The following is an 18,540-nucleotide window of genomic DNA, read 5'->3' as shown; positions in this document are numbered from 1 at the left end:
TAAACATTTTATAGTACTGGCTTTTGAATCAATAATGTACAATTATTGGACTATAATAATATTTACTGTTTTAAACTTGACTCAGTCATTATTAGTAAAAATCACGGGATCTTACCACGTTGTGTATTACTAATTATAGATTTTTACTAATTCTACGTATATATATATATATATATATATATATATATATATATATAATAATATTTTAAAATTAATAGTAATAATAATATTAGGATAATTCACACTGTGCCATCTAGACCCAAGTTAAGCTAGCTAAAGCTTGTGTTATGGGCAAGCATAACTGATACAAACCCATATATATTTTTTTCGTAAATACATACATATTATACATAGAAAACACCCAAATCGATACAAACAGTTATACTCATGAATACAAATTTTTGTGCTTGCGAGGAATCGAACCGGCGACCATTAGAAGTAAAGCGGTGTGCTAAACCTCTAGACCACCGAGGCCGTCGTAATAATTAAATATCTATAAAAACATGTGGTTTTATGCCTATAGCGATGAATAGCTGTGCTATATACAACATAATACATATATATTGTAAATATACCGTAACTTTATCTGAACAGGTATTAGTTATAAACAACTTCACCGACCTATCTGTCCGTATGTCCCTATTTAATCTGTCCTCTACAAATACTTACCTGTCCAACAATCGATCCCCTTGAAGCCTCTCCAATGTCCAAGTATGGCAAATCATGGAAATGTCTGGTTTATTCAGCCTTTCATGAAACCTGTCGCTTTCAGCTATTTCCCTGTGAATGATCAAAGCCCGTTTGGACTGTATTCTGATTTACAGCTCACTTAAAATACGAGCGGTAATTATATTAACTGATATTTTGTATATGTTTAAGCGATATATGCAATTTCTGATATAATTTTATTCTAAATGTTTTTCATTCAAAATTCATTATTATTCAATAAATTCAAAATTCCTTTTATTCTAATATGTATTTATCCTATATTAATTCTGTCGATTTTAAAATTAAAGTTCATAAAATAGTTTCTAAAAAAGCGTGGTTTACAATAGTATATTTATGGAGAATGATATTGTGCCTGAAATAATCTTGAGTCTTTTAAAGAGAATTTTAATAAAGTTTTGTTTTAAATGATTGAGTGAGAGTGTTTTATGAAAAGAGATAAAATCTTTATTCAAATAAACTTAATATAAGCACTTTTTATATCACATTATTAGAATGATATATTCTAATAATATAATAGAATATATAATAATAAAATAATCATACTTTTTTTATTCTACCAATCATTCGGAACGCAGACTCATCACAAGAACAATGAGCAAGAAAGTTACGTGTTTTTCATTTAAATAAATGTTGATCAGAATTATATGATTAATGATAACGAATAATTAAGATGGATGTCGGACTATGTGGGAGATTCGTCGGATTTATTGAAGTCTAAATTTATACTTGCCGGTTCATCTGAGTTTTAGGTTATATAACCTACAAACTTTTTAATTTTAAATCCGCAATCCACAAATTAAATTAAATGCAAACATGAACTCAATTTCACGATTCAATGAATTTATATACTGACTTGTATAGGACAGAGTATTGTTATAATAATGATGTATCCTATAATAATATTCAGTTTTAATAATATAGGAAAGTTTTAACAGCGTGGGCTGTAATTCACACCCTTTTTTCTAACCTCTCATCTACGAAGGAGCCAATTATTGGACTCGGACACTATAGCCCTTTATCTTTTATGTTTGGGAAGTCCTGTGATTGATCTTTGTTAATGTAATTTTGACAGCTGACAGCTAATGAATTATTATGGAATGGTTCACTAGCTTGCGCTAACGGAGAATGACTTGGATGTCAACTCGACATGGTACATTGCTGGTAATAGGGTCAACAGTCCAATTCCAACAAACAAACATTAGCGTAGAATATTTAGTGCAACCACAATATATTACAAAGTCTATTTCCGTTTTGTAGACCTAAAGATAAACTTTGTAAACAGTCATCACAGGTACTTCAGGCTTTCATATTTCAAACCACGAAGCATTTGTTTAAGCCGTGTTACGGTTGTAGAATAATAATCCTTAACTTACTCTACATCTACTAAACTTCTCTTCTCACATATACTAACTACTTTACATACAAAAAATATGTATTTATATTTTTTGTATGTTTTTTAATGTTAACAAATATATCCTGCTGTTTAAATTTGCTAGCATTAATATGATTTTTCAATTTTTTACACCCACCTTTTTTACCTTACAACTCCATAAGTGATGACTTTATAGAACTCAATATATAATAAAACCTTAATAATGTAGCTTCAGATCCCACGTAGCTCTAGAAAGTAATTTCGCATCTGCAGCCCTAAAGGTGTATTAAGTATTAAATCTTTTTATAGATTACAGAAATATTATTATTATATGAGCTTATATAGTATACCGAAGTCCAAAGCTAGGTATAATGCTCATAAAACTGAACCTAATTTCATGAAAAACAAAAGTGAAAATTAGAAAATAAATTTAGTTCCTTTTTTCCTTTACTTATTTAGTAACCACATAACTTAAGGTTTAAAAAAAATCTTAAAATATAGTTTTATTAAATAATAATGAAATTGTATAGTTGATAAGCGTCGTAACTGATTAACACTCTTACCAAGTGAGATAAATGTTTATTTACAGAATATGTAAATTTTTTTATATAGAAAACTTATAATTAAGATAATTTTTATTACAACATAAAGTTTATCTGCATTCTGTTGAGCCGTGGGCATTACTCAAATAAAATTTGAATATAAAGGGCTCCTAAAATATAAAAAAATAACAATATAAAATATAGCGATATTCGATTTTATAAATAAGTTCAAAAATTCCAAGAATAATAGTTGAAATTTTGCAGATGACAAAAAAAAATATTTTTTCGCTTTCATATTAAAAGTGAAACATGAATATGTAATAAAAAACAATGAATATTCAGCTATTCAATTTCATTCAATTGAGCTCAGAAAGAAATTCTAATAATCGAAATGCCACTGCTAAATAGCGCAAAATTCCAAGTGATCCGCTCAGACAAATTAATATAAAAATACTTAAGGAGAGCGCGATATTGCTAAGTTTGCCTTCGGAATCCAACTCAAGAATCCTTAAATGAAGCATTGGAATCTGTACAAACTGTTAACGCACATGGGTTGATAAATAAAACGAGTCCGTGGGTGTATTAATCGGTAATTATATGAACGGAGTTAATTAAAAAATATATATTACGACTTTCACGGTGCATTAAGCTAAAAAATAGCTTAAAAGAAAAGGACTTATTTATATTACATATATAATAGAATTATCTACTAATATGTATTATATTTTTGTGAAATAAATATATTATAAAAATTCTCATCTCCCCCTCTTAAGGAGAGGAGATGGCAACATATTATTATTATTATAATTATACGTAAATACCATGTTTATCCGTAGAACAACAATTATAATTCTATGATATAGTAGATAGGCAGTTACTAAGAACTTGATACTGTAACTGGAAAAAATACTAACAAGTTACTAACGCTTTTGTTTACGTTGTCTTTAACAAACTTTGAAAAAATGGTAAAGTGAATTTGTTTGTTATTTAAAACCCTAGTCATTCAATGTCACGAGAAAGTCACCGATATAATTTTGTACTATACAAAGAATAGTTCTTTGAACAGCTTCTCAAAATCGTCATAGCTATAAACAGAGCAGAGATACGTGGATAAAACAGCTGCATCCGTGTTGGTTTGCTTGTTTGGTTGATTGATTTGTAAGCTGATTCGGTTGTAAGGTGCCCTACATACATCTATATCTAAACAGGATTATAGGCACCTTAGCATTGGTGTCACATGGTGAAATTCGTAGTATAGGTAACGGTTATCGCTTACCATCGGCTTTTTTAACTTTCGAAATAATTAAAAAAATGTTAGAAAATGAAAAAAACAATTACCAGATTTAATAAAATGAGAAGAGATCTGAATTAATGGGACAGGTTTTATTTATTGCTCTTATGCATATTTTGTTTATTATAAAGGGTTAAATATTTAAATATAAGTTAATAATCTTTACGGGTCAATACTTAAAAACAAAAAAATACAACATTACCGAACCGTTCGAAATATCGGCTCGTGAATCACTATTCGCTTTCTAATGTCGTTAAAATATTTATGTTCCACCCAAGCCTTTTGTGTTCCGATTGCGAATTCAGAAGCTTGCGAATCGTTTTGGCAAATTAAGAAGACGCAACCTGTCTTACATTACCGTTACATACATTAATGTTATATTAATGTACAATGTTTATGTATCAATGAGGTATTTGTTTTATAATATTATGTGTATTTATTATGTTTCAACCGGTATTCCTAACATGCTCTGCGATTTTTGGTGAGTGATTCTTTTCTGTGACAGTTTTATGTAAATAATTAGGCGCAATTATTTGCTAAATTTCATGATGATTGGTTGAGTAGTTAAGCAAATCAGAGGACAAACAAACTAACAATCATATTTTAAATACAATTTCAATACATAAATAGTAATATGTGACAATATTGTTATGATATTAATATAATTAGAACTGACGAGTTACGGTAGTAAATCACTAAATCATCCCGTAATATTATTTTGTTCTACAAATTTATTGATACTAAATCATAATAAGAATATATGGCCGATAGGGTAAGGAAAGCTGGGATTTTTGATAAAATCGCTACGCCGCGCCGTCCTCAATAATAGTACTTTATGATCGAATAAATTTGATCGTTACTATCACAATTTTATTTCAAGAAGTCACTTCAATGGTTGATTATATAAAATAATAAATTTAAGTATTTTACTATAAAAAATACTACATGTATTTTTGCCATCATATTTGTGAGGAGAAATAAATAAATCATATTATTATTATTATATCTAATAAATTTATACTTAATGTAATATTAATGTGTAGTTTTAAATTTATATGTAATTTGAATTTGAAAATTTTGGTAAACAAGATTAAGTAGTTGAATGAAATATGTAGATATATAATATAATACCCATTTATAATAGCAGTATCGGTAATAATATAATTTGTGCGTGTTAGGTATTTTATAATAATATCTACTGAAGTAAAATATGATTTTAGATTTAGATTATAATTTTGTATTTTGAATTCGACACCACAGTTAGTGTTAAGAATTAATAAAAAATAAAAAATGTAATTACATGACTAAAAATATATCGGAGTGTTATATTGAAAATTATTTACTCTATTCTTGCTTAATATGAATGAAATAAACATCTTTGAAAGTAATATAAAAGATATTGCAAATGAAAGTATCGAATGATATTCTGCAAATATTAAATAATTCCAATAACGCAGTAGTAGTTTCATCAGAAATTCAATTATAGATTCCATTACACTAGCTGCGAGATCATGAGTGTATCTATTATTTCTATTTTTCTAACATATATATTACCAAACAGTAATAGGTTTACAGAGGTACTCGCACAGACTATTTTAACCAAAGTCTAAGATAGTTAAAAACACAGTGCATTTATTTACTTGCTAATCTGTACAAAAATCTTTAACTATAAAAATCACAACTAGAATAAATAATCGAATATAATGATTACTTATTCTGGGTATGTTTCTTATGATAAGAGCTGAAGAGAAAAGTGAAGAATGAAACTGTTAGAAAAATCTACAATATTTTGAACTTATGTCAAATATACAATAAAAAGTATAAATGTTTCATGTAATAATTATTACGTATCGTAGCATTAATAATTTATTCTATAATTTAAATTGATATGCACTCTCAACTGTAAACCCTGATAAGGTAGTTAATTGTATTTCTATTCAGCATTTTAAAGGGTTACTCTTATTCGGTACCATTAACAGCGCGACAGCGCGAATAACAACATTCTCATTTTGGTGTTAGTATTGGACCAACGTAGCAAAGGTACGGTTTAGATCCATTATTTTATTAACGAATAATAAGTCAATAACCAATAGTAATATTTTGTGGTCTATATGTAGAGTACAAGACTACTATGCAAAATTGTAAGTTACAGAAATAAATTTAATTGAATTTCTACAAAAATATATTGAAATTACTTTGCAAGTAAAATCTCGTAGGTAATAGATACCTAGTTGTCTGAGGTATAAATATTAAATCGTTCGGTAGACGAAGCAATTTCATCAGGAATCCAATCACCGGACAGATGCTGGGTGGGACACTTCAGTTTTGTATCTTAAATATCTAGATACTTTAACTATTGGTATTATTTAACGTAGCATATTGTCTATTAATAGGTACTAATAGGGTATTAATAGGGTTTAATAAAATACTTTTAATACGAGATGGTTTTCTTAATTTTTTTTTTTGTTATATTTGTTTCTCTTCTGTTGTGTCTAAATCTTTGTACCTCTATATATATTAACAATTTCAGTCGCGATTTGATACGACAAGAGTTTTAATTGTTTAATGTGTTTCTCTGGAGAGGATGGTGAGTTAGGTTTCATAAAATAAAAAAAAACTAATATTTATAATTTACTATTAGTTGCTACGTCTTCGTCAGCTTTTTTGAGGCAAAATATAACTTACTTCCGTCCGGCAGACGTTCAGCTGTTTAGTCCTCAAAAGGTATTAACTAGACAAACTTTAACAGTTGTAATATTAGTATGAATAGAAAATAATTTTATACTACATTGTTTGGTTTCAATAATTTTGATTCATAAAAGTGATGGCAAAAGAAAAATAATTTAACTTTATTTACTGTTTCTGAATAGACGAGATGTTCAAAATTTATTAAAAATGTAATATAACGTAAAGCAATCAATAAGGTAACCCGATTTGAAAGTAATGATTTTATAATCTGAGCAATGTTCTACACTGAGCTTATTTTTTTATCTTTTGTGTTCTTACTTGCGCAAATTAGTAAATTTTGAACAAGTTGGTCTTATCTATTTCAATTTGTGTATGGACTATAGGTAGATAATAATAATATAATTTATCAAACAAGTAATATTATATAACCAAATAAATAGAAGTTTAAGATAGAGTTTTTATAATTGTACTTTATATTCATAAGAGGGATATTTACCATAATTATATTATTTATGAGCTCCCGATATTTTTATGACACTTAAAATTATATATGTATATTGTAAATTATATATGTATTTAATTTCTAACGTAAATTTTAATGTCTAAGTAGGTATTTAATTTTAAATAATAAACTTGTGTATAATGTTGTTATACTTCGTATTGCTTCTCCCTCTGCTCACACATTTTGTGAGGTATATATTATTGACTTTATGTAATACTATATAATGTGTATAAATTGTATAAGCTGTTGATTACCTAAATATATAAAATAGAAAATAAAATTAATATCAGTTGTTTAGTACCTATATAACAAGCTTTGTTTACTGTGAGACTAGATGGCGCTGTGTTAATTGTCCAGGATTATTTATTTATTTATAATCACAAAATATATAATAGTATGTACAGAAGCCTCCATCGTTTAACTAAATTTCGAATGAATTGTCTGTGGTAAATATTTCTAACTTCAATTAATAACGAAATACAGCTTTTGACAAAAGAAATTAATTCCATCGCACGAATGCTGTGTTGTTTTAATACATTTATGAATAGAAGCTGAATATCGGCAAAGTACAAATGTCACGGCAGATTAATCAAAATCCATCATCAATTAATATAAATTTATTATTAAAAATCACAACCATCGTATTTTTATTTTTAATTACAAATGTTCTATTGCTATAATTATATTGGACAATGAGTGGTCCGATTGATTCCCCATTCCATTCTACTGGGATTGTAAGCGACGCACTACTTATATATAATTTATTGTATATTTTTATGTCATGTTCCTCTTAAGATGTTCTTGTTTTGCCCTATTGTTTAGAATTGTATGTATACCTGTATTACGCACCTACGTATGATTTTTATTAAAGGTACAGGTATGTGCAATGACCCGCCGTACTGTCCGTATGCAAGCCTCCCCACCTAATTGCTTAGTAGCTTCCCACCAACCAACGCGAACGCGGCTTGTTGCACGTCTAGTTTTAAACTACAATATCTTTTATTTTCATCCCTTATAATCTGATCCTTCGACCCAAATCTACACCAGTGTACAGTGAGTACAATCATGTTTGTAACACCTCCCCGCGATAAACTCACAATAAAAGAACGCAATAAGTTGTGCGACAGGTTAGATAGTGCTAGTGAACAGTGCTCGGCTCAAGCCGCATGGTAGTACCGAGCCCCGCTAAACACGGCTCGCAGTGATATTGTTCATGACCGTAAAATTATATACTATCAAGAATGAATCGGTTGTTACCAAAGAATCTACGTCGTTAACTCGACGCATATATATATATATATATATAGCTGATCGACAAAAAGCTGGAAGTTTGAAGAAGACGATGGTGTCCGTCTAGATGTCCACCTATTAGCAGCCGGAGGAAGGCGCAGTCTCATGTGGAACAGTGGTTGAGCAGAGCAATTCCCGACATTGAGGTTCTTTACTGTCGTCAGACGAACAGGCAAAATAGTAATTAAACCTGCTCTACTATGTTACTATTTTATAAAATTGACTACCTCGTCTACTATGCGTTTGATGTCCACACCACGATGTTACCATATAAAAATGGTTATAAAAATTTATTAGAAATAATACATGTTGCAATTCAGATATTTTATATATTATGATTTAAATTTCATAAAACGTATAACCGTTGATCGGCAACACATATATAAATTCATTAGGGACCTCATGTCATCATACAGCACCTAACAAATGATTAAGTCCATTACCTACTTTTTATCATCATGAAATTAATTTTTCTGTTAAAATAAATAACGATTGCAACGTTACTTGCACTCAATCAATTAGATTATTTACGTAATTTATTACAATGTTGCCCAGTGGTATGATATCAGTGAGTGTTAGATATCTCAGGAAGCTGAGATGGTGATCGTGCTCACAGTATAAAAAATCAGAGTCCGTACCCCACAAAAAGATTGATTGATACAGTCGACCTATTTTTACCACTACATCGAAACCAGATAGTATATTCTTATTTTTCCGCTCATTTCCTAACCGATTGCAGAGTATTCAAGCGAAAAAAGGACCGGTGGGATATGCAAAGATGCAAGGCTTATGTTATAATTGTTTAATATTTTATACCAGAGATAACTGTATCGCGCAATCCGCCTACTACGTATGAATGGATAACAATGTGGCGCAATTATATATGTGTTAATAAAGTGATAATAAGTGAATCTATCTATGTCAATGATATATTTTGACAGGGTAAGGACAGTTGAGGTTCAATATAATATAACTTTGCGCCAAGTATTAAATAGAACAAAATTTATCTGTCATAAACAATATTAATTGTGAACACTTGTTACCCGTAAAAAATTATGAATCAAATCAGAAGATAATTATTTTTTATTGTAACAATAGCATCAAATGAAAATTATTTATTATATATGTTTTGTCGCACTCACTCGAGAGGACCATTCCATCTCACTCACACCGAGTCACAGGTTGGGAGTTTAGTTAAGCAGTCATTGATATAGATGAATATCACAGGCATTTAAGATAATATTAGACGACACGGCACGTAATGTAGGTAATCGATAAGTTGGTTTACCGTTTATTAATATAATTAATGTGACCTTAATGCACGATCGAGATAGTTTACTGAAACGTTGAACGCATATAAGTATAACGCAGTTGCATCTGGAAACTGATCGCAGGTACTTGTCATTAAGTTAAACGCAAGTTACGCGTAGTATTTGTCAGTCAGTAGTAGGTTGTGAATATAAATGTACTGTTAAAGTCTGTTATAATAGATTTGCTTATGTATAAGGCACGTATTACGTTTTCTGTGGCAGCCAGATCAATTATTATTTACTTTAATAACTTTCTAAGTTTAAAATTAAACTTCTCATAAGCTATTGTATAATACAATACGTAATAACTTGTTAATACATTAAATCTATTGCGCGAAATAACATATATAAATGTTAAATATGTAAAATAAATCACGCTCCATCCGACTGCATTTTCCAACATGGCGTCTTTTATAAATGGTCATCATGGTTATATTCTTTAGTAATTTAGAGACGAGATAAAGCTAAAATGTTGAGTATTATTATGTCTGTAACACATGGTTTTCTTTCTCCTTTTATTATTAAAGGGAAAATTAATCAGAGTATAATACGATTTATTAAGCCGCACAACACGGCAGGGGATCCATTGGTTTGATTTGGAACACCATTTTTTGGTCTTACAGGCGACTGGTCCAGTTATGAAAGCGAGCAATGTATATACGAGTAACATATATTACCAAGGTAGACGATAAAGACGCAGCTGTTATGTAGGCGATTTATTCGCAGACGGTTACTTTGTAAGCATATGATTTGATGCAAGGGGGAGATACGGTAACTAAATTAATGTATACAAAGTCATGTATCGTAGTTCTCCGAAATGGCAATGCAGAATTTACGGGTGTCACGTGAAGGTGTGATGTATGTGATGCTATTCATGTTTAGGTGACGACTACCACTTTACCATCAGTGTGATGTCAATTAAATATTACATAGAATGAAAATGTTTGTGTTAAGACCGAATTATCTATACCATTACATGAGACAATGTCTCATTCATGCAGCCATGTTTTTTTATTATTTTTTGCTAGCTATATCACCCATATAAGTGTGATGCAGACATAGTCGCGCACGCATATATCACCCAATGTGCATAATATCTTTTTAAATTATAGCTATTATGAATAAGCTATGTTATTGTAAAGTGTAATCAAAATCTGTTCAGTAGTTTCATCATCCCTACTCACAAACTTTCGCATTTATAATATTAGTATCTAAGATTGCACCTATTTCAATTACTCTATACAGCTTAGTAAGTAATAATCCTAAATTTAGTAATCGTTAAAAAAATCGATATACGGACATGTTAGAAGACCTTTATTGAGCCAACATACTAGGCTTTAGTCTTCTTTGTATGAGACGAGAAAAATTTAAGATTAGCAACTGCAGTAACAAAAATATAATAGGTACAAAGATTGAAAACCAAATTGAAGATAAATGAGATTTTTGTCTCCTGCGTAAGAAGTTTTAGGTTGGTAACCCTATCTAGAGGTGATTACGCCGGGTGGGCTGATTGAATCCGACGAAGGCGTAGGTTAAGTCGCTGTTTGATTTGTCTATTAATATTTTAATTTGGATTAATCTAATACCCATTCATTGGCAAACAGTTTTGATTAAGACCTTCACGACAATCTGTAATATTGGTACAGTTGTATAGGTTAATTCACACTTACAGATTTTCTCACGATTTCTTGTGTAGAAAATAATGCATAGTGTGGACAGATGGCAAACAGTCTTTTGTTATATTTGAAGATTACTTCATTTAATTATAATGACAAACTGGTGGCCTACTAAACGTTACTACGTAAATGTTTATAAACTATAATGCGCCGCTGACTAACTTCTCAGTTTGCCTTATGGTTGACCGGTAGAGAACCCCCTTAGGTGATAAGTTCGCCATATGTACATTTATATATTGTATTTATGCATTAAAGTTTAAATAAATAAATAAACAGAAAGTGGATAGCGCCATCACGGTGCTGTTCAGGTTTGTAGGAAGCGTTATGATATGATGTCACAGAATATATTTTTATGCTAGATTTTTCTTTAGGTAGACTAAGATGATACGCCCCTGTATTTAACTTCCATATCTCAGCCTTCAATCTGGAACACCATTGTGCTGTGAATTTGTCTCAATGGATTAACTGACCTGACCTCATGTTCATTTATCATCCTCCACTGGTGCCCTGCCAGCGTAAACCGTTATCGCAGACAGACAGTACCATTCCATTGTCATCCATTAAAAAAAAACACCATTAAGCTGCTGGAGGTAGAACCATAATGAAGTATGAATAAATGTAAAACACAACAAAATGTAAAACTGAAATTCTTTTTCTCGATCTGATGACTCATTCATTTTTTTGAGTATATATATGCCATATCATTCACTAGCTGCCTACCCTGGCTTCAATCGTCTGAACTATTATCAGTCTGTAAATATTTTTATGTAAGTATTTTGTATACTAAAATATTACTTTTACTATATGATGTATGCAAACGTATTAAATATCCCTAAAATAAGCAACCGTTTTAAAATCATATAAATCATATATGTATACATATAGATATATACTAAAAACTACCAAAATCAGTATACTTATCTCAACGAAAACCAAATTATCAAGCAACTACCAAAAGTATATTAGTAACGAGTACCTCTAATCATAAAACAATAGTTATACAACTTTATACCCCAATGAACACGTGTAATAACCTATCAGAGAACGGTCCGCGGGTCTCAAGTGGCGTCTATTACATTTTTATAGAGAATTCGCCTCGATTCTCGTGGCTCGACCTAATTTCGCCATATGACTGAGGCCCAACTTGTGGTACAAGTCATGAACTTATTGGTTTGTAGTTTAAGATATAATAGTATATACAGCTTGTTGATATTCTGTATTAAACTTTTTCATTGATGTTTACATTTGCACACATTACGTAACAGAGCTATTTACTTTGATAATATTGTTAAGGAGCTTCTGATATTTGCGCTACAAGCGTCGTGTAACAGCGTCGAATTATCAGGAGCTTCTTAAACAATTGCACACAATATACGGTGTGTTGTTGCTGTTGTTAATATTCTGTCTAACTTTATTGTTTCACCACCAAATGATATCCTGTTTTGATTCAGGATTCTTCTGCATATTTCTCATAATCAATTATTATATTTTCGATAGTGGGATATTATATTATATTTTTGATTTAGCCATCGTTCTTTACTATCAACGTTCGCTGGTTCAATTCCTCGTACAGTGTGTGTGTACACTTGTACCAATGAGTATGTTTGTTTGTTAACATACACAAACGCTACCTCATTCAGATTATTATGCATATCGATTCGCACTTTTGCGATTTTGTCATTTTAATTCTAGTAGTTAATAATTCTAATAAAAATACTTTTTATGCTGTGTTACAGAAGTATTTCTACATTTAAACCACTTATTTTATGTTGGTCTTCCTAAATAAATAAAAAATAACTTTTATCCACAACTTCGTTCCCGTGACCGGGATGTATGAAAAGTAGCCTATATCCTTCATTCCAAATAGATGCATGTAAATCAAATTTTATGAGAGTTGGTAGAAACATGAGGCCCCAAAAAGGTAACATTAATTTATGTTAATGTTGCCCTGGCTTTCATTTTCGTCCGGGCTAATTTGTGCAATGAAATTTTGTTATGAAGTTTTGTGTTTGTTTTTGACTGATTTTCAATAGATTAAACTGACTTTGATTTTGTTGTTTAGTTATTTGTATGATGCAGGATTATATAAATAATCAAAGTCATTATAAAATCAAATATTTTTTGTAATATTGCTACATTAGTTATACCAGATTAAAGTAGTATTTGATTATAATTTATTCTAAATAAAAAGAGTCTCCCTATAAGATAAGGATTTAATAGTTTCTCTATATTTGTACTTTATTTTACTAGTCATTTTAGTTAGATATTTTTTTATTTATTCGCTCGTATTTTATCACTTATACCGAAGTACCGCCCCAGGCAAGTCGCGTTATTGCCAATATCGAAATAGTCCGCCATCTATCGAGATTACCTGCTTATCAAGGAAACCAAATAAATGTCAAGACATATCAGCTGTCCTGGGCTTATTTCGTAGTGACCAAATACGTTTTATCTTTATACGTTACATTAGAAATTGAGAGAAAATTAATATATTTACTTTTTAATTCTTTTTTATATACCTAATTGGTATGACAAACAAGCTAATGACTAAGATACCCAATGATAAGCGGCAACTTTACCTATAGATACGAATAATACCATGGTCATCATATAGTTTTTTGATGTCTATGATACCTCATGTATTGTTATGCCTCCAAACCCTGAATTCACTGCCCCATGTTAGGTTGTACCCGTAGTATTATGGCTTATTGGTTTATACTGCCTTTACCATAGACTACAAATATTGCTTCAAACATAGTTATTACAAAAAAGACTTTGTTTATGAATTTACATTTTAAATTATCTCACTGGTAATATTACTACTTACTACTACTGGTAATATTAATTTAGAATGAACGCGTGTCTACTACGCTTTCATTTTAAATTAATATTAGAGATGATTCTCTTGCCGTGTTGGATTCAAACATACCCATAAACAACCGTGTAGAATATTTAACTTCAATAAACAAATACACATATCACTTGGAAAACACAGTTCAATCTATATACTAAAAGAACTACAATCAAAAGTCCTCTATATTGGGGTTGCTTCGAAACAGAAGCACAAATCCTCGGAATAGTGAGGTCGTTCCGGAAACCTGTCAAGATACCAGGAATTTTCTGCGGTTCTGAAAGGAAATCGGCTGACTCCTTTTAGTATAATGTTGGCTTTACATGTATAACGGGGAAGTTAAATGCAGAAAACAAAGTCCTATTTAGATTACATTTTATTACAACAGCGAAAAAAGCATAAAACAGTGTTTATCAAATATACTCAATGAAATGTTGACTTGTCATCGTGACTTTGTTACACCTTAACGTCAATTATAGCGAATGCTTCTGACTACCCTCAATTGGTATGTTTTGAGATTGAATTATAATTTTTAAATAACATTGGAAATTTCCCTGCGTGTTTTCTTACAATAGCGATGGTTCGTTTAATTTAGAATTTTCCGAAGCATTAACTTGGACCTTCGAAATTAATTGCTTCGATTTAAATTGCAACAACGATTTTTCCAAGTTCGGCCACGCTTTAATGAATTTAAATTTGTTTTAGAAACAATATTATTCAATAATAACTCATAGGAACTTAGTAATACATACTATATATATATATATAGTATACTATAGTTTTTTTTTTTTGTCCCAATGAAGTAAATCTAACTACACTTATAAATAAACTACCATTTTGTAATGATATAATAATATGAGAGTGGGAGTAACCATTACTATTTTTATCTCAACAAAATCTGTAGAAACAAATCGGCTGAAATAAGATATCACTACAATATTTGTACCCATGCAATACCGGGGTATAATGTCAGTGTAAAATAATAATATAATAAAAATGTTGACAATATACTTGAAAACCGTAGAAAAATAATTAATGTATATACAATTGCTGGACGTTGGAATACTGTATACTTTCTCTCGAGTATTGTACAGATAATTAATAATGAAACAAGTCAATACATTTTGAAATCTTCTTTCAAATTTTAATAACAATATTGATATACCTATAAATATGAGGCAGCGACTAAGAAGAGCAATTTTTAAAATATTAAAGTGCAAAATAAATTACTTTCTTGGTACAAAATATTTATTCGTATGAAATTGTGAATTCATATTCTTTTCATTATTCTTTTAGCTTTAGATATTGCAGTAAATTGGTTGTCTAATATATCACGTTTTGCTCTTATAATTATAATAGTACCTAATTTCAACTGTTAAACCGTAATTCTTAGTTGCTTTGTAATTATCTAGATTAGTTTTAATTACCATACTGGCAAACTACAAACTTCTCTTACTACAAAGGTTCCATCACAAAGCTAAGTACACTGACGAACTCTGAAAACACTACAATTGCAGTTAGGTATTTCATGAATATGGAAATTCTCTCAGAAACTGGTAAATTGTTATACAGTTGTAAGACAAATAATGATTAAATGTAATTTAATAGCTCATATATATATATATATATATATATATATTTCTAGGAACTTAGGTATAATATTTTATACATATCTTCTGGGTAGAAATAAAAAATATTAATACAGAAATACAAAGCCAAAATGAAAGTACTTTCAAAGATAAGTAACAACAGCATTAAAAGATAAAAATATAATTGAAACATAACTTGAAACGGAATACAATATTTTGTTTTAATTGGAAAATGAACTGAGAGACGAATTTCTTAGCAATCAATGGATTTACTATGCGGGGGCCGGGTCCATTATGTGGCATAGAGGGAAACTTCGAGCAGCGTCTGGGACTTCAGATCCGGGTGTAGTTTTAAGGATTCGCTTGCCTACATACTATAAGACTTAACTTCACCAGTCGTTCTTTCTTACTCTACTTCTTTTCCTACTCAGCTATCTGTTGGAGGCTGTCAGTACAGCTATAGATATTCGTAATTTTAAGTTAATTTTAAAATTTAACTAAAAGATGAATATTAGTCGAATTTATTTTATAGTTGGCATATATGTATCGTACAATAGCATTAATAAATTATGGCATCCAATTTGTGTAGTCCATCTACTTAACTCACCATTTATTCTTACTAGTAACAATTCAGCTGAAATAATTCTTATTCTTCTGATAGTTTATGAAATTCCTTTCTTAAATTTCTTATTTTTATAAAATATTCAATCAACTTGATTCCATGTAGATAATGGTTTTGTAAAACATGATTCTTCGCTTATTTTCTTCCAACTCTTTTCGATGTTAAAAAGAGACTTTCCATTAGTTTCTGGCATCATACTAACTGCTACTATCATTGCATAAGCTATTATTCCACTATAAATACAATAGGCACCCGATAATTCTACACATGCAAACAAATATGGCAGTGTTTTCATTTTTACAGTGACATTAATAGAAATAAATATTGTAGACATCATACTATGTATTCCTTTATACCGTAAAGGTAAAATTTCACCTGCTATTGTATTTGTCAGAGGTTGTGCTCCAGCACCGGCAATGAACATATGAAATATAACAAGTCCAGTACCTACTGTAGGATAATTCGATGTTTTCCCTTGTTTGTCAATAAAATAAGACTTGGCAGCAATTAAAAAATATATAATAATATTTAAAGTAATAAATAATATTAGCATGGAACGACGTTTAAATTTTGTATGGATGAAAACAGCGCAGAATGATGCTATTATTCTAACGCTATCCATTATAATCATAAGAGCTGCTATATTAACTTGACTTCCTACGATTTTATGATATATATCAGTTGCATAAACATTCATCATTATACCGCCAGACCAAATATTTATTACATCTACATGTAACATTACAAATAACGGCTTAAAAAATACAGGATCTTTCACACAAATTATAATACTACTAATTTTATTTATAATTGATTTAGCCTTTTCATGACATATAACGTTTCTATTTAGTATGCGATCTTTGATCATTACCTCTAGTTCTTGATTTTCGTTTGTACCTCGAAGCCAGTGAAATACTTGTCTACACTCATCATACCTGCCTCGCGCAGCCAAGAATACAGGAGACTCAGGAGATATTATAATTACAATCAAATCAACTATTGTGATACCCAAGCAAATCATAGCTGTTGTACGCCAAGGAAGAAAGGACCCTAATGTATGGATTATTAAGTTCCCAATTGAAATTGTTAAAGTCATTGCTGTTAAGAATGCCCCTCGGTATTTCGGCGATGTGTATTCGCCCACTAGCATTGCAGAAGATAAGCTGGAAATACCAAGTGCAATGCCTTGGATAAATCTCCCAAATAAGATCATGTTGGTTCCGGGAGCTAACATTACGCAGAGCCAACCCACAATCATTATAATAGCATTGATGAGGTTAGCCTTCCTTCTGCCATATCTATACATTATGAATGGTGTTATTAATGCACCGAGAAATATAGAAGTGCCATGAATAGATGCTGAAAGAAAATAATATTGTATAGTGAAGTATTGTCAAATTCATAGATGATCTTTAAATAAGTAAGCTATAAAATTATTAATATTCTTTCTAGGCTTTATTATTTCTTAGCATTTGACATAAGTTAGTGCTATTCGGTAAAACTGCAAATACCTCACTCATTTAATCTCATCACTCTTACATCATTATTTTTGTATGCAAGTTTTTTGTTCGTCTTCGTTCTAATGTTACTCGTGGATCGAAATTGTGATATAACAGTTCTAAATATTTGTATATAGATCTATAAACACTTATTTATTAAGTCTATAGTTACAGTAATATTAAGCTTATAATTAATTTTCTTAGCACTCCCAATTCTAATTGCATACTCACCAATCCAAGATTCAACATTTTGATTGATATCTAAATATGTCTCATTGCGTAGTTGTGGTACCAGTACTCCTGTAAATGAGACTACTAAACTGTGCTCCATTATGCAAAGCGATACACCTGCTGTCACTAAACACTGAAAATGTCAAGACATCTGTAATTGGTTCAGCTACAGTGCTAGCATGTTTGTAGATTATTTTATTACTTTTTATGTATGTACCTAATTTAAATCGATAACAAGCCGACGAATTACCATGAGTAAGTTATAAGCATTGTTTATGAACTATGAACATAATATAAGCAAATAACTGCAACACAGTTTTTTGTAAACTAATGTAGTTGTTTACGTTT

At 30.2% G+C, this 18,540-nt stretch overlaps 1 protein-coding gene across 1 annotated transcript; it reads right to left on the bottom strand.

The window, feature by feature from the left end:
- Positions 1 to 669: 669 nt before the first annotated feature.
- LOC131844153 (facilitated trehalose transporter Tret1-like) lies at positions 670 to 18,292 on the bottom strand (the record flags this gene model as incomplete). Its single annotated transcript, XM_059192957.1, has 3 exons — positions 18,193 to 18,292; positions 17,398 to 17,821; positions 670 to 780 (listed from the first exon to the last, which is right to left on the bottom strand). Coding segments are annotated over exons 1-3 (635 nt in total), but the record flags the coding sequence as incomplete, so codon positions are not given.
- Between the last annotated feature and the right edge of the window lie 248 nt (positions 18,293 to 18,540).

This window comes from Achroia grisella, unplaced genomic scaffold, assembly GCF_030625045.1.
Source record: "Achroia grisella isolate CSIRO2021 unplaced genomic scaffold, CSIRO_AGI_Agris_v1 utg109, whole genome shotgun sequence".
In the NCBI taxonomy this organism is placed as follows: domain Eukaryota; kingdom Metazoa; phylum Arthropoda; class Insecta; order Lepidoptera; family Pyralidae; genus Achroia; species Achroia grisella.
Note: the sequence above shows the minus strand (reverse complement) of the source record. Positions and strands in the feature narration are given on the sequence as shown.